This window comes from Rhinatrema bivittatum, chromosome 11 (assembly GCF_901001135.1).
Source record: "Rhinatrema bivittatum chromosome 11, aRhiBiv1.1, whole genome shotgun sequence".
NCBI lineage: Eukaryota > Metazoa > Chordata > Amphibia > Gymnophiona > Rhinatrematidae > Rhinatrema > Rhinatrema bivittatum.
Window position 1 is genome coordinate 89,874,664 of NC_042625.1, and position 24,515 is coordinate 89,899,178.

General features: G+C 46.8%; 1 protein-coding gene across 1 annotated transcript in view; it reads left to right on the forward strand.

Annotated features, from left to right (window-relative positions):
* Window positions 1-6,834: 6,834 nt before the first annotated feature.
* LOC115073322 (pancreatic secretory granule membrane major glycoprotein GP2-like) overlaps window positions 6,835-24,515 on the forward strand; it is a 29,213-nt gene continuing 11,532 nt past the window's right edge. The window contains exons 1-8 of the mRNA XM_029571644.1: window positions 6,835-6,877; window positions 7,186-7,266; window positions 7,438-7,455; window positions 7,926-7,934; window positions 10,533-10,709; window positions 15,092-15,193; window positions 16,617-16,837; window positions 23,353-23,510. Coding sequence (XP_029427504.1) covers window positions 6,850-6,877; window positions 7,186-7,266; window positions 7,438-7,455; window positions 7,926-7,934; window positions 10,533-10,709; window positions 15,092-15,193; window positions 16,617-16,837; window positions 23,353-23,510 — 794 coding nt within the window. The 5' untranslated portion in view covers window positions 6,835-6,849. The remainder of the gene's footprint in view (window positions 6,878-7,185; window positions 7,267-7,437; window positions 7,456-7,925; window positions 7,935-10,532; window positions 10,710-15,091; window positions 15,194-16,616; window positions 16,838-23,352; window positions 23,511-24,515) is intronic.

A 24,515-nucleotide genomic window follows, 5' to 3' on the forward strand; every position in this document is an offset into this window, starting at 1 on the left:
GGATACTGTGTAGCGCTCTATACAGTAAAATGGGTTGCGCGGGCCTAACACTTCATGGACGCTTTTTGATCGCAGCTTGCATTTGCATGACATTTCAATACAGTATCGAGCGGTAGGTGAGCCGGACTGTGCGTGCGGCAACCGCGGGTGCGCCCGGCACTAACGCAGCTCTTCCTACCGCTCCTTACTGTATCGGCCTGTTAGCCAGATCCCCCAAATGGGACTTCTCTTCTAATTTCTTTAACGAAGAACGATGATGTTCCTCCCGATCCAACAACTCTGTTTGGTATCAACTTCTCGGTTAATCCAAAATTCTTAGCCAGATCCCCCAAATGGGACTTCTCTTCTAATTTCTTTTACGAAGAACGATCAAGTTCCTCCCGGTCCAACAAAGATCTTTATTTCACCCCCTACCTGGGGCTTCCTCAGGGACTCGCCAATATAATAGTGTTCACTCTCCACACCTTCACATGTCAACGTTGACATGTCACGTTTGCCGGTTCCAGTTGAATTATAAACAGATTGAAAACATGAAGTAAACGTTGAAAGTACGACAGATATTGTTAAGACGGATTATTGAAGTAAAAAACTCTTGTGAGGAGGAATTGTTATCTTTTGAGCTATAAACAACCCTATCCTAGCCACTCCGGTACTCCTAGACTCCGCTCCAACCATGAACAGGATGGACTCCATTCCACATCTTCTCGGTATCGGGCCTCTCCCCTTGAGGGGAAAAGCCCCTATAGGATCCTACTCCTTTTGGAAGGTCCCTAAGCCTCCCAGCCGATTACATTGCTGGAGGTCCCTAATCCCCACCCTAGATGTGAGAGGACAGGGAAGAAAAGCATAAAAACGCACCAAAGCCTTTCCCATTTCTACTGCCCGCTGACTAGAATCCACCAATAACAGAACGCCCAACCTTTAGTAGAACATTCACGCGTTCTCCAAAAGCACATTAAACACCTTCACATCATGTCTCATTCACATTAAACACCTTCACATCATGACTCATTCACATTAAACACCTACACATCATGACTCATTTCCTTAGAGTGCCATCCAGTGGTCATTTCATGGTACTACATAATTACTACTTAACCCGATGTTAAAAGGTCAGAACATGATGTGGGCAGGGTCTCCCCCCACCTAAAGGTTTTGTATATTTTGACTCAGAAGAAAAGAGTCAACTCCAGGGGCTTGCAACACTTATTATTCATGATGGCTTTTATTATAGTGACTCGCCTTGTGGAAAGGGCATGTAACGAACTGCTCTCCAATGGGGCCATAAAAGAAATTATTGTCTCTTTGGGGATGGTACCACCCCTGGTTAGCTGATACCAACTCTCTTTCCCCCAGGGCCTGGATCCTTTGCTGGTGCTGGGGGTAAGACCAGAGTGACAGGGGGTGACTCGTTTCTTTCCTTGTACCTGGGAGAGGAGTACTTGTCCTCCGGAGCCACTGTTTTAGTGTCCAAATAATAAAGTTTTTACTGCTGGAAAAGCAAGTGAAATGTGGCAAAAATAAACTTAGTTCTCAGCACCACAAAGAGTTTTTATTATTGTTATGGTTCTTTCCCTCTGTCTGTGCAGGTGTCTCAGGTGCAAGGCAGGGAAACATCCACCCTCCAGGACTTGGCTAAATGGAGTTCCCGGGTGGGCAGGGACAGAAAGTTCCTTCCAAAACAGGTAAAAGGTGTAAAAAAAAAAAAAAATCAGTCTCTGCACAGAAAGTCACAAACCTCTCTCTCCCCAGGAGTGAAGACTCCCGATGGGTGTCCTCAGTGATCTCAAATGGTTCTTTATTCACACTTAGTTGATCTTTTTTAATTTTCTTTCTCTCAGACGGATCCCTGATGGGAGGGATCCAATCTGGAACAGGCAGCTCCAGTTGTTCCTTCTATTAAGCAGGAAGAGGGGCAGCCAAACACCTCCTCCCAGATCTTCTATTTTCCCAAAACGAGGTAAAACACCAGAAGGTCTGTTCTGGGTTCAGGACACACGCACGCACGCACACACACGCATGCACACACCATACCAAGGAGCTTTGCCTGTAGTCCCACAGGCCTACCTCGGGGCTAATCCTCAGGAAAGAAGGAGATACCGAGGGGGCCTCTATACCTGGGGGCTTCTCTGATACACAAACAAACATGCGCACATACACTGGGTCAGTACCTCATAGACTAGAGAGTGCAGGTCTTCCCTAGCCTGGGACTCCCAAACAGAGGGTACCCCGTGCTCTCTCCCCAAGCAGCATCCAGGGGTCTCACCAGGCTTCTTACAAATAAAAGGCTTTCTTAAGCCCAAAAATCAACCCGAGATGCAGGCCCAACCCACCAGGGACTGGATAAGCAGGGCGGATCCCTGACCTGTCTCACAGACTCCAACCAGGGTTTGCCTGAGTCCTAAGAAAAGACCCAAAAATCCAACACAAGCCAAAGCTTCTCAACACTGCCCCAACTCTAAAAATTGCTCACAATCAGGCCGATTCAGTAAAGTCCGCGGGATACAGTATTTAAATGAGGCCCGGCAGTAGAAACGGGCAAAAGGAGCGGCGGCTGTCAGCGGGTTTGACAGCCGACGCTCAATTTTGCTGGCATCGGTTCTCAAGCCCGCTAACAGCCATGGGCTCGGGAACCGGACGCCGGCAAAATTGAGCGTCCGGTTTTCGACCCGCCGGCCGACTTCCAATTTTTTTTTCCTTTTTTTTAACTTTTTTTACTCTTCGGGACCTCCGACTTAATATCGCCATGATATTAAGTCGGAGGGTGCACAGAAAAGCAGTTTTTACTGCTTTTCTTTGCACTTTCCCGGTGCCGGAAGTAAAATGAGCGCACTGTACTGTTATCAGCCTGACTGTGTGCCCCATGCTTCCAGGAGGTGGAGTAGCCCAGTGGTTAGAGCAGTGGGCAACAAACCAGGAGACCAGGGTTCGAGTCCCGCTGTCACTCCTTGTGACCTTGGGCAAGTCACTTTACCCTCCATTGCCTCAGGTAAATTAGATTGTAAGCCCTCTAGGGCAGGGAAATACCTACAGTACCTGAATGTAAAGCGATGTGATAAATAAATAAAGGAGAGAGCTGCTTATAAAACCTCAGAAAGGGGACAGCCATTCCAGCACCCTGTACAGACTGCACCCTCCCCTCACCGATTATCCAATTCTGTACTAACTGAGCAGGAATTACCCCGGGCACCCTGGTAATGAGACCCGAGGTTCTGCACTAACTGAGCAGGAATTACCCCGGGCATCTTGGTAATGAGACCCGAGGTTCTGCACTAACTGAGCAGGAATTACCCCGGGCGCACTGGTAATGAGACCCGAGGTTCTGCACTAACTGAGCAGGAATTACCCCGGGCACCCTGGTAATGAGACCCGAGGTTCTGCACTAACTGAGCAGGAATTACCCCGGGCGCACTGGTAATGAGACCCGAGGTTCTGCACTAACTGAGCAGGAATTACCCCGGGCACCCTGGTAATGAGACCCGAGGTTCTGCACTAACTGAGCAGGAATTACCCCGGGCGCACTGGTAATGAGACCCGAGGTTCTGCACTAACTGAGCAGGAATTACCCCGGGCGCACTGGTAATGAGACCGGAGGGTCTGCACTAACTGAGCAGGAATTACCCCGGGCACCCTGGTAATGAGACCCGAGGTTCTGCACTAACTGAGCAGAAATTACCCCGGGCACACTGGTAATGAGACCCGAGGTTCTGCACTAACTGAGCAGGAATTACCCCGGGCACCCTGGTAATGAGACCGGAGGTTCTGCACTAACTGAGCAGGAATTACCCCGGGTACCCTGGTAATGAGACCGGAGGTTCTGCACTAACTGAGCAGGAATTACCCCGGGTACCCTGGTAATGAGACCCGAGGTTCTGCACTAACTGAGCAGGAATTACCCCGGGCGCACTGGTAATGAGACCAGAGGGTCCATACCGGCAGGACAGAGCAAGAGGTCATGATATGAGGCTCAAAGGGAGCCAATGCTAGTCATATTAGAAAATATCTCTTCACAGAAAGGATGGTGGACTCATGGGACAGCCTTCTTGGGGAGGGAGTGGAATTTACGAAAGCCCCAGATTAGCAGAGAGGTTCCTTGAATGCAAAGAAGTGACTGGGAAAGCCTTTGATGAATTGCACTGTACGGCACTGCAAAAGGAAGCGAATTGGGTGGGCTAAATGGGCATTTCAGTCTTCAGCTGTCATCACACTCGACGTTTCTAATCTTGATCTCTTGCTAGGAGGCAAAGATTGGGATTTTCCAGGGCTGTGTCAGCCTTTTGCAAAAATAGTATGAAAGAATCATCTTTAATTCCAATTCACAGAAAATAAAGACTGAAGCATAATGAGCTACACAAGGGTAATTAATTCACTTCTAGTAGCTGAACTCCTGAATCTAATCCCTTGAATGGACTTAGCTGTGGTCCAGCAGGGGAGGATGCGAGATAGGGTGACAGGACACAGGAAGGAGTGGCTGCACACACCTTAGAAGGAGCCGGAGGACAGAGGCCATCCTGGAACAATGTAAGCAGACGGCAGCAGCGGCAAAGTGTGCACGGCCAGCTGGACCTGTGATCTGGTGACCGTTTAATGGAAGTGGGTGGCAGTAGCGCCCTCGTGTTTGCTATTGAAAACTCCACCTCACTCATCTGGAGAGCTGAGTATAAAACCTGATATTGTTCCTATAATGCCATGTCTCCTCCTTATGATCGGTCATTATCCCCTTCCTGGTGCTCCCTGCTGGCTCCCCCATGTCCTCCGACTGCCCCGTGCCTCTGATTTCCCCCTTGTAGCCTCACTAACTGCCTGATGGTGCCATTTTGCCACCCCATTGCCCTGGCACTGATCACTGAGGCTTACAGACTTGGTATTGATTACTGCCAGAGACAGAGGGTGACTTTGCTAGCCTGGTCCCCTGGTGGCACCTCATAGGTCTTTGCTGCTCCCGGAGGAAGCAATCTGGCCTGGGCCTGTGACCTCTCTCTTTCTTGGTGTCCTTTTCACAAGTCAGTGATGAGGATGCGGCAGAATTCACAGAATCACGGGAATCCAAAAGAAGCTGCGATGTGAACACTTCTGCAATGGCTCCTGGAGCTGGACTGAGACCTCCGGCTCATTCCACACAGGGGATTAGAGCCTAAGACCTGGAGGGCTAAGGCTCTGCAATGCTGTGACCGTCCCCCTGTGCAGAAAGTAAGGACCAGCTTTTCCTGCTCCCGGGGCAGATATACAGAATTACCCCCCCTGTGTCAGACACGGCACCTTCTCCTTAGCAGCAAAGGCACAGCTGTCCTCATAGTGGCAGCAGCTCCAGACAAGCACCCCTCCCCCTCCCCCTCCTCCTACCCAGAATCCCCCTCTTTCTCTTCTCCCCACCCCATGCCCACCAATCCCCTTCTCTTCCCCTGTATCTCCTCTCCTCCTGCTCCCCTCTGTGCCCTGCATCCCACTCTTTCTCCCTCCACTCCCTGCCCTGCATCACCCCTATCTTTCCATCCCCCCACTACTTGTTTGCATGCCCCTTTCATCCCCCACTCCCAACCCCCTGTCCAGCAGCAGTGCCTGCTTTGGTTCCCCTCTTTTCCCCTGCCAAGTTGCAGCCCGCTCCCTCTTTCCACCTCCCCTCCCTCCTGTGCTCCTCTGCCTGCAGTTTTGTGGATCTTTCCTCAGCAGCAGCAAGAGCTGAAGAAACCTAAAATCAGCAGAGGGCGAGCGAGCCATGAGGCGGCCCCTTCCTTTCTCCCACGCAAGCTTATTCATCGCTGGACCCTGAAAACACGAGTGGGTGGGGGTCCCCCAAAGCAGACTAGGAACCTCTTCCCTAGGTCCTTCAGATTTTAATCCTCTTTTCAATTAATTTTCAGGGTCGTAGAGTCCCCCTTATAATTAAACTCAGCTACCACTATATCCCCGCCACAACTCTTTCTAGAACAATCCTGTAAGATCACAGAGCCGGACATCATACTTTTAAATATTAAACTCTGGTTTGCGAAATACGTGTTCCAGAAATCATGTCACAGTGCCTGGGATTTTTGGAAATAGATCCCAAAGAATAGCCACATTTATCAATTAAAAGACATTCAGACTCCATTGGTTGAAGGTAATCGCTGAAACGGCTGCTGGGCTGAACTGGAATTTATTCCCCTTTACTACTCACCTAGAAAGAAAACGTTTACATTCTGTTGTCGCTTCAGTTATGTACATAATTGAATTATATCAGTTCTAGTGACACCCAAGTCCCTCAATTACCAGGCACTTTGGGAAGTAACAGACAAACGCTGCAGCAAGTCACTGGGACCCTAACGAGCAGGCCTGCCACACCAGCAGAGCATTAACTCCCAGAGCTCAAACAGCAACAGCCCGGCATGAAAAGGCAACGCTGCAAATATCCCACCCGGCCCTGAAACACCAACACCCCTTCTAGTGGGAAAAAGGACCAAGCTGGACACCTCCAGGTCCCTACACAGAGCCTGCACCTAGCTCAGCTCCATCTCACACACACAGAACACAGAGACACCTCCCCAAACACAGAATAAGGGATCTCACAATAGAAATAGAAATATGCGGATAAACCCTGTCCAGTCCCCCTCCCCTGCAGATGAGAGGAGGGGGGGGGGATGAGCTGGATTAGGGAGGGTTCCTCTTTGCTTTGCCCTGTGCTCTGATCACTCCAGGCTCACATCCACCCCCATCCAGTTCCTTGCATGCTGCCTGGGAGGGGAGGGGAGGGGAGGGGCTGGAGAAGGAAGCAGGGGGTTGATATATGCAGCCTGAGATTTTGGGCACTGGCCAATAGAGCCACGGGAGCATAGCCTTGGGTGCTTATACCCAGAAGTAAGAGCAGCCTTGCTAATGACGCCCCCTTGCGCTCGACAAGCAGGTCAGCCACCCCTGCCTGCCCCCCCCCCCCCCGAATCCACCTCCCCCCATCCCAGCTCTGCTTAAGTGTAGAAGAACCAGGCCAGCAAGCTCCTGATAGCACCAGAAAAGTTGCGTGGCAGAGATCAAATATCACCATCCTACACCCTGCTCCTGTCACATTCCCTGCAGCTCTGCTGTGTATAAAAGCAGACAGCAAACACCCTCCTGTTACACAGCGAGAGGAGCAGTTACCCTGTGTCCTCCCAGGGGAGCTCCTGAACCCACAGCACTGCCAGTCCCCATTCTTGGCTCCCGTTTCTTTTGCAGGATCTGGAAGGCGAGAAGCTCTGAGCCCAGAAATGCATCTTCTGCTAGGAATCCTCCTCCTGGCTGTCCTAAGAGAAGCAGGTAAGAGCTGGGTTACTCTGTGGCTGCCTCCCAGAGCCTGGATTCAGCGGGTCAGCAGGACTGGATTTATCCATTGATCTGTTCTTCTCATGTTATCTCCTCATTTTACAAGAGAAGATTTATTCCTGCACAGAAATCAGACACTAATGAATCTCTTAACTCTCTTTGCAGGAGCTGCTACCTGTGTTAGTGAGTATCTCTTTTAAGTTTTCTTTTTATTAGATAGAATTGAGGTTTGCACTATTAGGGAGAAGAGTTCTAGCTTGAGGTGTGAGATGTGTGACAGCTGAGGAATTTCTCACATGCTATCACCAGGTATCAATGAATTCATGGTGCAATATATATAGAGAGAGAGGATAATAGATATTTATTACTGGCATATGTAATTAGTGTGGCAGCGCTGTGCAGGACAATCCCCCTGCTTTGGGGTAATGGAAGGGAGAGTGGTAGATAACGAAATCTGAGAGAGAAATATTCTGAGTTTACCATCCAGCACTTGCTGGGAATAGCAGAATTGGGATATCCTCCAATCCCTCAATAGCTGCCGTGATGTTCTCCGAAAAAATATCCCATCTCCTTTATGTTTCTAAAAACTTATTTTTCTAAAATTATGTTTTAATGATTTAACATTTCATCTTTTTTCTGTTTTATTCCAACAGCTCAAACAAGTAAGTGTCTTTCTTGAATAAGTTCCTGAAAATGCTGAGACAGGCACAGCTGCTGAAAATGTCTTTAAAATAAATAGTAATCAGAAACTGAAAAGACAGCAGCAATCCATAAAACCGTGTGCCAGAATTTAGCCTGGTATTTAAGGTATAATGAAGCACTATCACCAATGGAGAGGGCATTATTTGGGCTGCATGCCTGCTGATGTTCAATCATCCACTTGTGGCTTTATAAGGAAGGGACTGGACCTGCTGGTAGCTCCCTGCTCTTATGGATGGAGGAGTTGCAGTGTTGGCTCTTCCTGTGGGCAGTGCTGGTGGGGGTCTGAATGCATTAGCTGACCTTTGGGGGTGCAGGGCTTAGGGCAAATCAGTAGATCCCAGGAGACTCTGGGGGCTGGAGTAATTCCAGGGCTTTGGGTAGGGTGAGCTGAGTCCTGGAGTGCCTTGGGCTGTTCAGTCAGAGGTAGGCAGCAATGATCATGGGCAGGCAGTATAAAATGAGAATTAAGGAGGTGAAGTCTCCCTAAAGACTACATCCATGCTCCTTCCTCATGTCCTGCCATGCCTGGCTTGCTGGATGCAGTGCTTAATAGCCCCTCAGCTTCCTCTACTGCGCTGGACCAGTCTCACTTTATGAGCCACGAGATTATGGAATTTCACAGCTCAAAATGTGCAGCAGAGGAAGGTGACCTGCTATTAAGTGCCGCTCCTGCTGGCCAAAGTGTCCAAAAAAGAGCTGGAGATAAAGTCACAGAGGGAGGGAGGAAGATTGAAAGTACCAGGAACTGGGGACCCAGAGCAGGAGACCTACATCCTGTGGGCCAGTGGGGGCACTCAGAGGGAAATGCTACATGAGCTGGAGCAGGCAGGGGAAGGAAGACTGTGCATGGGGCATTAGGGAGACAGGGACATCTACATGGGAGGGGAGGGGGGGGGGGGAGAAAAGACAGAGAGACTTTAAACGGGGTGGACAGCAGGAAGAGGGAGGGAGGACTCCAGATGGGGACATGAAGTGGATGAGAGGATCCAGGTTAGAGGAACAGGGAGGGAGGAAAAGCAGAGCGAGGACTTGGATTGGCAGAGCACAGAAAGAGAGAGGAGCACATCTGGATGAAGGGCATATTGAGAGTGTACAGGGGACTGAGGTGGAGCAGACAGAATCTGGAGAGGAAGGGGTCAGAGAGAGAGAGAGAGACATCATGGGGATGGATGGAGCTGGAATAGGGGATTAGGGATTAGGAATGAGAGGATGAAGAGGTAGAGAGGACCTGAGATAGCAGAAGAAGGGAATTGCAGGCAGGGGAGAGGGTGAGTGCCATGCAAGGAGCTTGAGTTGGTGAGGGGATGAGAGCTGGGTATGGGGTGAGTACAGAGGGTGGAAATGGGAATTAAAGAGATGGACATAGATAAAACAGGAGTCTAGGGAATGAGGAGGAGGTGACAGCGTGAGCAGAAGAGATTGGGAGCTGACACTGGTAGGTGAGAGATGAAAACGGAGGTTGTGGGATCTGGAAAGGAAAATGGGGTAAGAGAAAGAGAGGTAGGATGGGAAGAAGAGAGGGAGGGCTAAGAGACAGAGAGGTAGGAAGGTAGGGAGGGAAGGGTAGGATGCTATTTATGTATGTGTTAAATGATGTTTTTCTGCTGTTGTGAACTGGTATGATTGTTTCAGAATACAGGTATACAAAAATAAATAAATAAATAAGAAGTGAGGGAGGGGGAAACAAAAGATGGGTAGAAATGGTAGGAGAGCTTGAAGGGATGACTGGAGAGAGCTTGGGTGGAGGTGAGGGGTGAGAGAATCAGAAAGGAGGCAGCATTTGCGGGGTAAGGGCAGTGGAGTGAGATATCTGGAGAATGGAGAGGGGGAGATGAAGAGCTGAGAGGGTTCAATAGAAGGAAGGGAGGTGAAAATCTGGGCCAGCGAGAAATTGCGAGGGAGAAGGACAAAGTGAAATCTGGCCATGGGTGGACAGAGAGGCAGAGAAATGAGACGAAAGGAAAAGATGCCTGGAGGGAGGGGAGGTGGGTTGTGGAGGAAGAGACGTGATAGGAGAAAGAGAGGGAAGGAAAGAGGAGACAGCGGGAGTGAGTGCCTGAAAGGAGAGGGAGAGGAGACGGAGGAAAGAATGAATAGAGGAAGGAGAGAGAGAATGCCCGGGGTGGGGGGTGCGATTTGCCCTAGGGGTGGCCCTGCCTGATTCCAGCTGGGGCACATCTGGCGCGGCGCTGAGGGGTCAGAAGGCAGCAGTCAGAGGCTGAAGGAAGGGGAAGTCTCCTTTGGGACCCGGGGCGCACTCCATCCGCTGCTGTGCGCAGTGCAAAGGGCGAGCGTGACCAGCAGGGGGGGCTGCCCGGGTCGCCCCCACCCTCTCCCCGGCTTCAGATCAGGACCTGCCCGGAGCTCTCCGCTTCCAGCTTTGCCTGCATCGCATTGCGAGCGCTTTGCATCCACCTTCGTGCGCTTTGCGCTGATTTTCCTCGCTCAGTTCCTTGTTTAACTTTGGATCTCTCGTGCCCGAGCCTCCTCGGGCTGGAAGCTCCCGGGCGCTGCCCTGTTTCTGAGTCTCCCTCTGACCCTGCCTCCTCTCTCCGCAGCTAACGGCGTCCTCCTGTGCTCTGACCCTGCCTGTGCAGGGGGCTGTGACACGAATGGATGCAAATGTAGTAACGTGGACCCCTGCATTCCTGCCCCCGGCTCCTCCTGTCCAGCGGATCCCAGCGCCTGCTGCCCCGCGGGCCTCTACTGGTACCCGGACCTGAGCTGCTGCGCACGTGAGTCTCAGGCCTGGGGAATTTAGGGCCAGGGATTGGGGAGGGACTGGGGAAGCTCAGGCTGGGTTTGATGATAGACACTGCAGGAGGGAGCTGGGACTCTGGGCCCTGGCAGGGGATTTCATGTGAAAACACGCCAGTAATATATATTAAACCTTTCTGATTGCTTGGCTGGCGTGGTTTAAATAATTTTTCTTTTCTTGCCTTACGTTTTTGTACCTTGTCTTGATTCACTTTCTGTGGTGCACTTATAGATTGTTCATCTCTGAAGAATACTGATTCTGAAATGCATTACTTGATGAGATATTTATAAAATGAAATTAAAAAGTAAAAATAGAATCCTGAACTCTGTTGTAGGGCCTGATTCAATATCAGTGGGGATAAAGCTTTCAAGTGAATTTTAAAAGCATTGCTCGCGTTAAAAGATCCTTATATGCGCATTTATGGGCCGAGCAGGAACGACTTGTAGTTTAAAAGCCATAAATTACTCGTGTATATGCACATGCATGACTAAACAGAAGGAGGGGGGCAGGGGGCAGAGTTGGGGCCTTCAGAGGTGACGCCAAAATGTAAGCAGGTAAATCCGTATGTTAAATCCGGGGGCCACAGTGTGCAGCGGGCTGTTAGTCGCACATGTTCACTTTTGCTCCTGATGAGGTGTAAATCTGCATAAATCTCTGTTTAGGGTTAGAACAACTGGGGGGTGTGCAGGCTGAAGAACCTGAGGGGTCTGGATGACCTCCAGATGGAGTGGACAAACTGGACTACTTGGTAAAACTGGGCATGGCCTTCACGCGAGCAGGTTTGAAAATCCGTTTCCCTGCGCGCGTTAAAGCCGACAAAGTCCTAAGGAAGATACGAGAAATAAGTTTGCTCCTGCAACTGCTTAAAATTAGCTGCACATATACATGTCATAGGCGATTTTAAATCGTATGCGCCTAACTGCGCACATGATTTAAAATTCCAAAGTATGCGCTCTCACATGTCCATACGTGCGAGTATGGGCACCTGCTCACTCCTTTTAAAGTTACCGTCTTAGTGAAGCGAGCCCTTTGAGCTGTATTGAAGTGATCACAAACTGAGCAAAAACCCTTTCTTTTCCCTCATGGTGGGTAGTTTTCAAAAGGATTTAAGTGCATCAATGAACTCTGATTTAATGCCTGTAAATGGCAGAGGGGAAGTGCTGTGCATGCAGAAGCCGGTTTGTGCATACGTTTACACTTGTGCACTACAGAGATGCATTCTAGCAGGCAGGAGTTAGGGCGTGGACTCTGCACACACGTTCAGTTTCCTTAGTAGGCGTGAAAGTGGACATTCACAGATTCGCACTCTCTCCCGAGCAGGCGTAACTCTGTCTGTGTGCATCGGCACTGGTTATTTGCAGATTTTCAAATGCACTATCAGACTGATGCAGTACCAGCGCGTAAAAAACATGCGTCCAAACTGGGCACACGTTTCTTGAACACATGCACCTCTATCTCTCCTGGGCACTCAGTGCAATAAGCAAATGAGCTGCCACACCAAAAGGGACGCGCAGTGGGTAATTTGTGAGTCCCTAGCGCTCTGCATCGGGTGCTCAGGAGAAGTGGCTGTGCGTCTAGAACAGGGTTGCCAGGTTTTCATGAAAGAAAAAGCACTGTTTTCCAAAAAAAAAACAAAAAAAACCAAGCCGAAAACACACGAGATTAAAACTACTTTTATTAGAAGGTATTTATACACAGAAAACAGTTTAAAAATACTTTTGTGAGTGTAATGGAGGAAATACAGTGGCTTGTAATAGTATTTAACCCCCTAAAATGTCCATCAGATTTTTGTGGATTACATGACATTGCACAGATTGTTTCAGACAGTTTGGGCTAAAACAGTGGTTCTCAACTGGTGTGTCGCGACACACCAGTGTGTCGCCAAGAACACACATGTGTGTTGCCTCACTTCCCGGTCCCCCGCTGACCCAGCTGCTCCCCCTCTGGAGCAAAATAGGTCCTCCGCCCGGGTTTAAAATGCTGATAGCCTGGGCGTAACGTGGCAGGACAGCTGGAGTCAGCGGCACCGGCATGCTCTCTTCTTCCCGCCCCCCCTCCCCCCACCCTGCGGCTCGGAAGAGGTGAGCAGCGGTTGCGTGTGCGGGAAGAAGAGACCAAGCTAGCGCAGGCAGCGTCGGCCCGAAGAAAAGAGAGGCGCAGCCTGAGGAATGAGCTGCGTGGCTCGAAGAAAAACAAAGAATGTCGTCAACCCCCACGGCTGATGGGACTCCTTCTCCGCGAGGGCTGAAAGTGAAGGAGGTTGCTGCTGCCTTTAGGGTTGGAAGTGGAGGAGGCTGCAGCTGCCACTAGTTTGGGGAGGGGGGGAGAGTGAGTGAATGAGCAAGCATGTGTGTTTGAGCTCCTGTGTGTGTGTGTGTGTGTAAGAGAGAATGTATGTGAATGTTTGAGAGCCTGTACATGTGAAAGAGAGTATGTGTGTGATTGAGAGCTGGTTTAGGTGAAGGAACATGTGAGTATGTGATTGAGAGCCAGTGTGTAAATGAGAGAAAGAGAGAGAGCATGTTTGTAAGCATACGAATGAGTCTGTGTGTGAGAGAAAAAGTCAGCAATTATGTGTGTGATTGAAAGCCTGTGTGTGTGTGTAAGCCTGAAAAGATAGACAGCATGTGTGTAAATGTGTAATTAAGAGTCTATGTAAGTGAGAGAGAAATAGCACGTGTATATGTGAGCGATTGAGAGCCAGTGGGAGCGAGAGAGAGAGAGGAGAAAGTTGCAAGCAAACCACCCCGCCTCCTGCTAATTCAAAACAATCTCAGGACACCTGGATATCAAACGTTCCCAGGTATGCAGAGCAAAAAATTGTTTGTATCCTTATTATTTTTCATTACTGGGTCTTTGTGTCTGCTATTTTGAAATATTTTATTGGTATCTAGAAATTTTTTATATGAGTTTTTAATTAATGGATATTCATCCGCTGGTTTGAAATAATCTGTTCTTTTTGTTAGTATGGTTTTACTGCTACTGATTTTATATTTCTTGATTTGTTTTATAAGGATGGGTGATGTTTCTTTTTTTCCTTTGTTACACTGCATAAGAGACTCTGGCTTGTTGCAGTTTCCAATTCAGTTTTTTCTGCATGCTTCTTGTTATGCGTTTTGGTCTCTTTATTCTATGTTAGGTGAGGGACAGCACGTGATTCAGGTGAGGTTTTCTGCTGGCGTGTAGTTTCTGTGTAGGGCTCTATAGCAGCCTGACTCTGTTTTCCTAATAGGAGATGTATTGGTGTCTTAAGGCTTTGTATAATATTTTCAGTGTTGCCTTTTCTTAGGTAAGGTGGTTACTGTTAAGTGCTGGAAATTGGTGCTGTTTTGGTGAGGGATGTTTACTGTTATGAAATTTCTGTTCAGACAGAATACGTATCTTTTTCTTGTGTCATTCTTAACAATAAAAATAATAGTGGACCTTTATTTATTATTTCTGTCGTGAATTGTAATGAGCATGGTCTGTCAGGTGTGTCACGATGGGAAAGGTTGAGAACCACTGGGCTAAAAGTAAAATTTCAAACTCACAATTCATTATTCAGTAACGGCGTCCATCCAGGGAATATCTAAGGAAGGGATGAGAATTATAATGCTAAATTAATTGGATGGATGGGTAGGTTGGCCTTTTTTTGCCGTTATGTTTCTATGTTTCTAATTATCCTTGAGGGTGGTCAAATCTCCTTATTATGGCACACAAATGGGCAGATATAGTAGGGGATATTTGGGCATATTGTTAAGTACTGCCCTGAGTCTTCTGGTCATGCTAATGTTATTTTGTTGAGTAAGGGTGGGTGGGATGGGAGAGTTTGGGGCTTGAATGACACATGGAACAAAGGTCTTCAGCTGGACAGTGCAGATATGCCATGCAAAGGTTAATCTTGTTGGTTGTTACAATAAATTGTTATTCCTGATGCTTTAAGTTGAAATAGTCCATTATCCTTGATGCTTTAATTTTCTGGGGATAGGGAAGAGGGAGAGGTGGGAGAGGTAGTTAGAAATATAAAAGAAAGGGATTGTTTGCAATGACTGAAACTTTTCTTGGCTTAGTATGCATAAGAAACAGCTGTAGATCAAGTCTTTTGTATTTGAACAGCATTTAATAAACAGTTTAAACATCATTTCTATCAAGGGTAAGAGTCACTTTGCTTCAGTTCTCTGTTTATGCTTCTTTTAAGTGGCTTCACAGGAGGAGAGGAAGCCACTTAGCAAACCGAGACAAAAGCCAATTACCAAGCCTTCTGCCCTCAAACAGTGCTACAAAGATACTTTCAAATCCTCCTCCCTGGTACTGCATGGAAACGTCTTCCTGCAGCCGTCCTGCTCTCTCACTGACCGCCTGCTGTGTTTCCCTTCCCAGCTGAGTTGAATTGTGCCCCGGCGTGTCTACAGGATGAATTTTGCGCTAATGTGAGTGGAAGCGCAGTCTGCCAGTGCAACCTCACCATGCATCAGAACGCCAGTAAGTCTGAACATCCCTCTCCTTCCCTCCCTGTGCCAGTCTCTCCCTCCTTCTTCTGAAAGTGGGGAGCTGGCTCCTATCATGGGTTCCTTGAGATCTTCTGTCAAAGGAAGGGAGGGGTCAGGTCTCAGTATTAGAGGAGATGCTTCACTGCAGAGGAGTCATGAGGAGTTAAGGAGCTCTGTATGTGTTAAAAGCCTGCAGGGTCTCTCTGCCCTAACTGTACATAGCTAGAAGAGAAACCTAGAAGATATTGTCAGAAAGGGACCATTTCATCCATCTTACCTGCCCATTTGTACCTGCCTACTGTGCTGTCATAGGTCTTACTCATCTGCGATCTTCTCTCTCCCTCCTTCCCTCCACCACTAAGGTCCGTTTGCGTCTGGGTCACGCATGCTTGAATTCTGCCCCTGTAAGCTCTGCTGGAAGTTGTTCCAGGTGTCCATCACCCTCTCGTGAAAGTGTATTTTGTACTCCTTCTGAGCTTCCTTCCCCCTTCAGCGTCATGTGATGACCTCTTGTCCTTGAACTTTTCATTCTATGCTAAGTGCTTCCTTCCGGTTCTTCCTTGAGGCCTGCTACATACCTGAATGTTTGTTTCTCTTCTTTCTTCCAGAGAGTGTGCACCATTTCCTCTCTCGGTCTCTCTGATTATGGCTGATAGTGCAGGCCAGGCACCATTTTCCTGGCCTCTTCTGAATTGCCCCAACCTTATCAATGTCATTTTGTAGATTTGGTGTCCAGAACAGAATAAGGTGGGGCAAGAGATGGAGAAAAGGCATAAGAAATAGCCCTCCCCCCACCATTCACACTCACCCTGACTCTACCAGAGGTTTTATCTATCACTTGGCTGGGGTTCATCCAGTGACACCACAGGAGAACAGAGGGTGGAATGCCAGGGAAAGCAGAGACGGGAGCGAGAAGTTCCTATGACCGGGATCATAAATAAGGTGATCATATAACCCAGTGTTTGCCAATCCTCTCCTGGAGGCACACCTAACCAGTCTGGTTTTCAGGATCTCCATGAGAGAAATTTGCATATATTGGAGTCCCAGGGTATGCAAATCTATCTCATGCATAGTATGATGGCAATCTTGGAAACCTGACTGATCCCTGGTGTGCCTCTAGGAGAGAGGCTTGGGAAACATTGATACAGCTTCATGTCCAGGGGACAAGCTGGGTCATTCTTGGTTTTACCCCATTGCATGTAGGGAGCTGTAGTTCTGATATTCCTACTGGGTTTCCTAAAAAAAGCTAGGACTACACCTCCCTGCCTACACTGGAGCAAAACCAGTAGTCACATAATCGGTCCTCCTTTAAATGAGCCATCTGGTCACCTTAATTGTAAGTAAAGCTGAGGAAAAGAAGTCTTCCGGTGGATGTCCAGGTTGGCCACGTTGTCACAGAGAATTTTCTGTTTCAGCAATCAACGACCTCACTCCCAACATGACCTGTCTGTCATCAGTAATGATACTCTCCATCAGCAGATGTGCGCTGGAGGCTCTCCACTTCAATGCTTCATCCATGTACCTCACGAACACCTCTACTGAATGCACAAATGTGTACCAGGACACAGTGAACAATATATCTGTGTATTCAATGCAGGTGCTGCCCATCAATCAGTCCTGTGGGACTGAGGCGCAGGTAAGCCAATTACCTCTAAATGTGAAAATAAAATAATTCATTTAAGAGCATTTATTTATTTATTTTAATTTTTTCTATACCGGCAATCGTGATAACATCACATCAAGCCGGTTTACAATAAACAATGGGGTAATAACCGGAACCAAGAACAAATATGTAATATACATATTATAAATGCAGTTACAATAAACAAGGAAACATGCAACTGGGAGTAAGAAGAAGAAAAGATAGTAACTTTAACATGGTGTATAAACCTGTAGAAGGTAAAGTTTTCAAAAAAAAAAAAAAAACTTGTTCCCAGGCATGCAGCCTGGGAACAAGTGTAGCTGGAGTTCATCTGTAATCTCTGTGGAAATAATCAGATTACTTTCATCTAGAGGTTAGCCGTTCTTCCTGATCACAAATGCTGTAAAATAGGAGGTGTCCTGCCTGCAGCGCACCCTTGAATGCCCCGGATTCAATAAGCATAATGAGTTTATCCTGAATTATATACAGTGCGGTATTGAAAGTGTGTACACACGGGAACGCAGTGCAGCATACGCGCACACATTTGCATCTGCTCACTAGCACATGTTTATATCTACCTATTATCGCACATTTAAATCTGATCATTAGCTCATATTTACATCTCATTAGCATGGAAATCTATTCACACAGATTACACCTGCCCCTTACTGCATAGTTACACCTGTATGTACACATAAACACCTGCTCATTAGCACACATGTACATCCACTCACTTAAATCTACTTGCACAGATTTATTGCTCAGGCTCTGCAGACTTTTCGTTGCATCACTCCCAGTTACGCTCAATGTCTTGGTTGTCATATTCCGATGACACGGCCATTCTTTCAGCTTTTCTTCTTTCCAGCCTTTCACCCGAGTTCCTTAGAAGGAAGTTTTCAAAGGCTCCATTTTTTTGAGCAAAGTCCGCGGGTCCTCTTTATCCATGGACTTCACACCGATATCCACAGACATTGGGTCCTCGGGCATTCCCCCTTGAATTTTGCCTTGGGTACAAATCAACCTCAGGCTCTGGCACGGGAAGGAGACTGGAAAAGGCAATCCACGTGCGTTATTTTCTTATCGAGCTGGAAACATTGCCCTATCTGCAGCTAAAGGTCTGCACATTGTTGAATCACACATTGATTTTGGAAGGACTGAGGGAAAGTCATTTTCAAGCAGCTGCTGAGCACTGGTGAGCTGCTCCTTACCCATGTAAATGCCCTTGAAGATTTGTCCTCTTAATTTCTAAAATGAGTCTCATATTCCAGTGCATTTGGAAAGGAAAACAAAGAGCAAAGCAGGACCATCTTGTCTGCATCCTCGTGCACCTTGCCACATTTGATTCAGGCACTTCTGTGGCTATTGTACAAGCCCTGGGGGATAGAACCCAAAATACTGGACCCAGAGGGACAGAAATAAAATAGACCCTATCTGCAACCAGTTTTCCACAGAGAGCGTTTACTTCTGAGGTCCAGGACTCCCTGTGGGGAGAGGCGCAGCTTCAGCGTCCTTTTGCATTTACCAACGTGCACAGCCCCCTTTTCCCAGTCCCTGTAAACAACATTGATAACCTCCACAGACTACAGCAGCAGTGATTGATCACTACTGAGAAGCAATTTCTCTGAATTTATGGAAGCCAGATCCTTAACAATTGGTCTCCTTCTCCTTTCAGACTGAAGAAAGCATGATCCGTCTTCCAACTTCCAAATTTACCTCCCCACTGTAGAATTGTTAGATTTTAGTCCCCATTACAGAGCCGAGCACAAGAAGTCCTGTACTCATACCTTTCCTGCAAACCTTCTTACATATCTCGGATCTCCATCTGAAAGCATCAGTGGACACCGTCCGCTCAAGCGCAGCGCACACTTGAGTCAATAGAAAAAAAATAACTCTCATACAATACCTTTAGCTTCTTCCCTCTGGCAAAGGACAGGAATCCGATTCTCCTGCATGAAACATAACGTAACACAGTAATGATGGGAGAAGCTGCCGCTCTTCAGGCTCTTCCTAGGTCAAAGACACTTTGTCTCCCACTGGGTTGGAAACTGATTCCCTGGTACCATGAGCACTTGGTTCCAATTGGAAGAAAATTAGACTTTTACTCAGAAAGGGAGAAAACCAAAATACAGACAGGAAGGGTGGAAAAGCTTCCTTGGCTCAAAATTGAGGAGATAATTACTGAAAAAACCCCCAACTTAAATATGAAAATCCTCTGCATCTGGTCACTGACTGATCTATCCACTGGAGGTAAGATAGAGGGCAGCAGAATCTTCCCTACCCCTACCAAGGCTCTCCCAAGGAAAGCCTCCAAAATTAGATAAAAAATCAGTAAGCACAGGAAAAGTAGGCCAGACTGAACAGGCTGATCCACAAAGGCTAAACAGCAAAAAACCCTCTCCAAAAAGTTAGAAAACAATTTACAGGAGAAAACCTAACTAAAAATCCACACCCTAAGATGGTGGCAGGGGTTTAAAAAAGCTAAGGCAACTCCATCTGCAGCTCCCACATGGGGGAGTTAAACTTCTCAGATCCTCCCCAGGTAGATAGCACATTGCTCTTGGTAAGGAAACCAAGAGTTCCTGACAATTGTCATAATCAATAACATATTAATGATTATCGGAGCAATTCAAACCTCCCTCGCTGCAGGCCTGTAAGCACTTTGTCAAGTGGAAATGCCCCACAAAGTTTAAAAAATGCAGGGGCTGACCACACTGAGGGTATGAGAGTGCCTGCTGGGCAGCAAGGATAACTTTTGCAGCTTATATCACACCCCTGGGAGTTTAAAAGGGAATCCTCCGTGCATTGTTGACCAGCTCCACCTCCCCTGCTCTTTTATCTGCAGGGAGGGGGGATAATTTTCAATCCCCCTATTTTACCCATGTAACTATAGATCAGACCATCTTCCCTTCTTTCACATCCTCCTTCTTTCAATATCCTTCAGTGAGCACAGAAGACCATTAAGAACATAAGAAGTTGCCATACTGGGTCAGACCAAGAGTCCATCAAAAGCCCAGCATCCTGTTTCCAACAGTGGCCAATCCAAGCCATAAGAACCTGGCAAGTACCCAAAAACTAAATAGATCCCATGCTTCTATAGTGCATTATGTAGTGGCTATTTCTTAAGTCTATTTGGTTAATAACAGTGTTGACTTTTTCTCCAGGAACTTGTCCAAACCTTTCTTAAACCCACATTCTCAGAGCTTAATTGTGCACTGAGTGAAAAAGAATTGTCTCTGATTTGTTTTGAATTTGCTACTTACTAGCTTCATGGAGTGTCCCATAATCTTTGTATTTTTTTGAAAGACTAAATAACCAATTTACATTTACCCATTCTATTCCACTAATGATTTTATAGACCTTTATCATATCCTCCAAGCTGAACAGACCCAGCCTCTTCAGCCTTTCCTTATAGGGGAGCTGTTCCATCCCCTTTATCATTGTAGTCGCCCTCTTCTCTACCTTTTCTAATGCAATTATTTCTGTTTTGAGATGCAGCGACCAAAACAGCACATATACTCCAAGTGCTGTCTCACTATGGAGTGATACAGAGGCATTATGACATTTGCCATTTTATTCTCCATTGGTTTCCTAATAATTTCTAATAATTTCTAACATTTTCTTTGCTTTTTTCATTGCCACTGCACTGAACTAAGGAATAAAATGTATTGTCCCCTCTGACCCCAGGATCTTTTCCTAGATGGTAGCTCCTAATATGGAACCTAACATCATGTAACCATAATATGGGTTACTTTTCCCCTTGTGCATCACTTTGCACAAGGGGAAAAGTGATCACTTTGCACTTGTTCACATTTAATTTAATCTGCTATTTGGATGCCCAATCTTCCACTCTTGCAAGAGCCTCCTGCAATTTATCACAATCTGCTTGTGATTTAACAACCCTGAATAATATTGTTTTGTCTGTAAATTTGATCACTTTTCCAAATCATTTATAAATATATTTAAAATGCTGCAGTCCCAGTACAGATTAGTGAGGCTCTCCACTGTTTACCCTTCTCCACTCAGAAAACTGAACATTTAGTCCTACTCTGCTTCCTATTTTTTAATCAGCTTACAATCCATAATAGGACATTGTCTCCTATGCCATGACTTTTTAATTTTCTCAGAATTATCTCATAGGGCACTAATCAAGCAACTACTGAAAATCCAAATACACTACATCTACCAGCTCTCCATGTGTTTATTAAACCCTTCAGTAAACGTAGCAGATTTATGAGGCAAAATTCCCCTTGTGTAAACCAAAATGATAAAGGGGATGGAACAGCTCTCCTATGAGGAAAGGCTGAAGAGGTTAGAGCAGTTCAGCTTGGAGAAGAGACGGCTGAGGGGGGATATGATAGAGGTCTTTAAGATCATGAGAGGTCTTGAACGAGTAGATGTGACTCGGTTATTTACACTTTCGAATAATAGAAGGACTAGGGGGCATTCCATGAAGTTAGCAAGTAGTACATTTAAGACTAATCGGAGAAAATTCTTTTTCACTCAACGCACAATAAAGCTCTGGAATTTGTTGCCAGAGGATGTAGTTAGTGCAGTTAGTATAGCTGTGTTTAAAAAAGGTTTGGATAAGTTCTTGGAGGAGAAGTCCATTAATGGCTATTAATCAAGTTTACTTAGGGAATAGCCACTGCTATTAATTGCATCAGTAGCATGGGTTCTTCTTAGTTTTTGGGTAATTGCCAGGTTCTTGTGGCCTGGTTTTGGCCTCTGTTGGAAACAGGATGCTGGGCTCGATGGACCCTTGGTCTGACCCAGCATGGCAATTTCTTATGTTCTTATGTTTTTATGTTCATGCTGGCAGTGTCCTATTAAACCATTTATATGTTCTGTGATTTTGTTCTTTAGAATGGTTTCCATGATTTTTACAAGCACTGAAGTCAGTCTCGCAGGTCAGTAGTTTCCCAGATCACCCCTGGAGCTCTTTTTAAAGATCGAGCTTACATTGGCCACCCTCCAGTCTTCAGGCACGGTGGACGAGTCCAATGATAGGTTACAAATTACCAGTAACAGATCTGCAATTTCATTTTTTAGTTCTTTTATATATCATCTGGTCCAGGAGATTTGCTTCTCTTTATTTTGTTAATCTGCCTTATTACATCCTCCAGTTTCACAGTGATTTGTATCAGCTCTTCTGAATCATCACCAGTGAAAATGTTTCCAGCACAGGTATCTCCTCTACATCCTTTTCAGTAAACACCGAAGCAAAAAATTAATTCACTCTTTCTGTGATGACCTTTAAACCCTCGGTCATCTAACGGTCCAGCTGACGCCCTCACAGGCTTCCTGCTTCGGATACATTTTAAAAGGTTTTTGAGTTTTTGCCTCTAAGCCAGCTTCTTTTCAAATTGTCTCTTAGCCCACCTTATCAATGCTTTACATCTAACTTGACAATGCTTATGCTTTTTTATATTTTCATCAGTTGGATCCTTTTTCCAGATTTTGAAAGAAGTTCTTTTGGATAAAATAGCCTCTTTCGCCTCACCTTTTAACCATGCTGGCAGTTGTTTGGCCTTCCTTCCACTTTATTTAATGCATGGACTACATCTGGATTGAGCTTCTAAGATGTATTTTAAACAATGACCATGACTGATGCAAACTCTTAACCCGAGTCGATGCAAGGGTATTAGGTGCCCCTGGAGAACCTTCTGCCTTGTGCCTGCTCCCCTCACCCCCCCACTCCCATCAGGCCCTGGCTTCGGCCCTGACCTCATTCACTCAGACAGGTCCCCTCTCTTACACACACTTAGGGTCCTTGTCTCATTCACACACAGGCTCCCTCCCTCTCTCTCATTAACACTATTGCTCTCTCGTACACACACAATCCCTCTCACACACACACAAACAGAGGTGCCACTCGTGGCCCCACATGGTTGCTCTTTGCTGACCCCTAACAGCTGGCGCCCTAGCTGACCGCCTAGTTCACCATTTGGAATGCACCAGCCCTGCTCTTAACCATTGTTTTTTTTCCAACTATTTTCCTCATTATATCAAAGTCTCCTTTTGAAAGTTTACAGCTAGAGTTGTAGACTGAGCGCTGATTTTAATGGCAGCGTGAAATCTCCTGTTGGAATGGGGGAGGAGAGTCCTTAGGAAGCAGGGAGGGAGTGTGGTAAGGTCTCACTCTCGCAGGGACTCCCCAGGCGTGAGAATGTCCCAGGGTCCGCCTGCAGGGATCTGACACGGGTTAAATCTCACTGAGGCTCCATTCGTAATCCCACCATCACCTTGCCAGGGAAATGCGGGGCAAACAGAAACACCTTAAGTATTGAACAGACGTGCAGCGAGTCCTTCCTGATGCTTGGTCCCCTGTAGCTCCTCACATGTGTTACACTTGTATGAAAAGCTGCTGGCATGTTATAAATCCTGATTTGGCTCTCAGGAAACAAGTCACATTGACAGCTAATGTTAGCCTGAAAAGGAGGGATTGTATTTGGTGTTTTCCTGTGTTTTGGGAGTTTGAGTGGTTTTCACATCCTTTTTTGTTTCCTCAGATAAGTGATGTGAATGTGACGTACTCGAATGTCCTCTACATCTATTCTTCATTTTTTAATGGGCTTGTGTTCGGGTCTACGCTCAACCTCAGTTTCTCCTGCACCTACAACCGCACCTTTCTGGCCAGTCTGGCCAACGCCCTGCACCCTGTAATGAAGTAAGTGCACCCCTGGCAGCAGGGAGAGGCTGGGTTTAGGAACAAGGGGAAGAGCCTGGTGCATTTGACAACAAAACCTTCCACCCCACCACTGCCACATTGTGCAAGGCCTTATCCACCTTCCCCATCCAAACTGCACCCCCCTCCCCCGAATTAAACCTCTCCGGTCTTCCTAACACTTTTCACCTTTGTGCTGCTTTGTTGATCTTTTTAAGGGGCAATTTAGTCACCCCTGACCTTGGTGCAACACCTATAGGTACTTTCTACCTGTGGATTTTGTACCTAATTTTCAGTGGGAAGGATCATGCAGATTTTTCCCTTTGAACATTTTCCACAGGCAGAAAGTTTTTATTAAATCTTATTATTTGCTAATATACAAGAAGTACTCTGAGAGTGAGTTACGGATGACCTCAGGCTCTGTACCTGTTTTTATGTGCAGGTAAACTTTCTGTGGAAATTAACAGGTATAAACTGGATTTTTTAAACTGGTGTGGGTGTGCACCATTTTGCTCTCCTGACTGAAATACGCAGCCGGGAACACCTCCACGTGGTCCGGCTAGAAATAAGGCCGCCATGGAAGACTGCGTGTGCTTGTAGCCGGACAGAGGGGGGGCAGCTATATCCAGACAGCCAGATTACCCCTCTGAGTGGCTTGGAAAATTGCCCTCTTCAGAGGGTCATTTTATAACTCCCTGTGTTGAGCATCATCCACGTGGACTTTACCAAGAGTTTTCAAAGCAAAGTTATGCACACAAGTTCACTTTCAAGATTTGTATGCTTAAGAGCCTGAGTACACGCAACAGATTAATTTGCATAAACTTACACCTCCCCTTCAATTCCGGGGGGGGGGGGGGTAACTTACACGCATGCTTTTTAAAACTCCACCTCTCTGCAGTTTGTATCAAAGTGCTCTGCGACCTGAGCCCAGGGATGTCTTAGCACAGCCATTTACACACTCAAAATCAGGATTATACGTACGCATGACTTTGAATATTACCCCCTGCA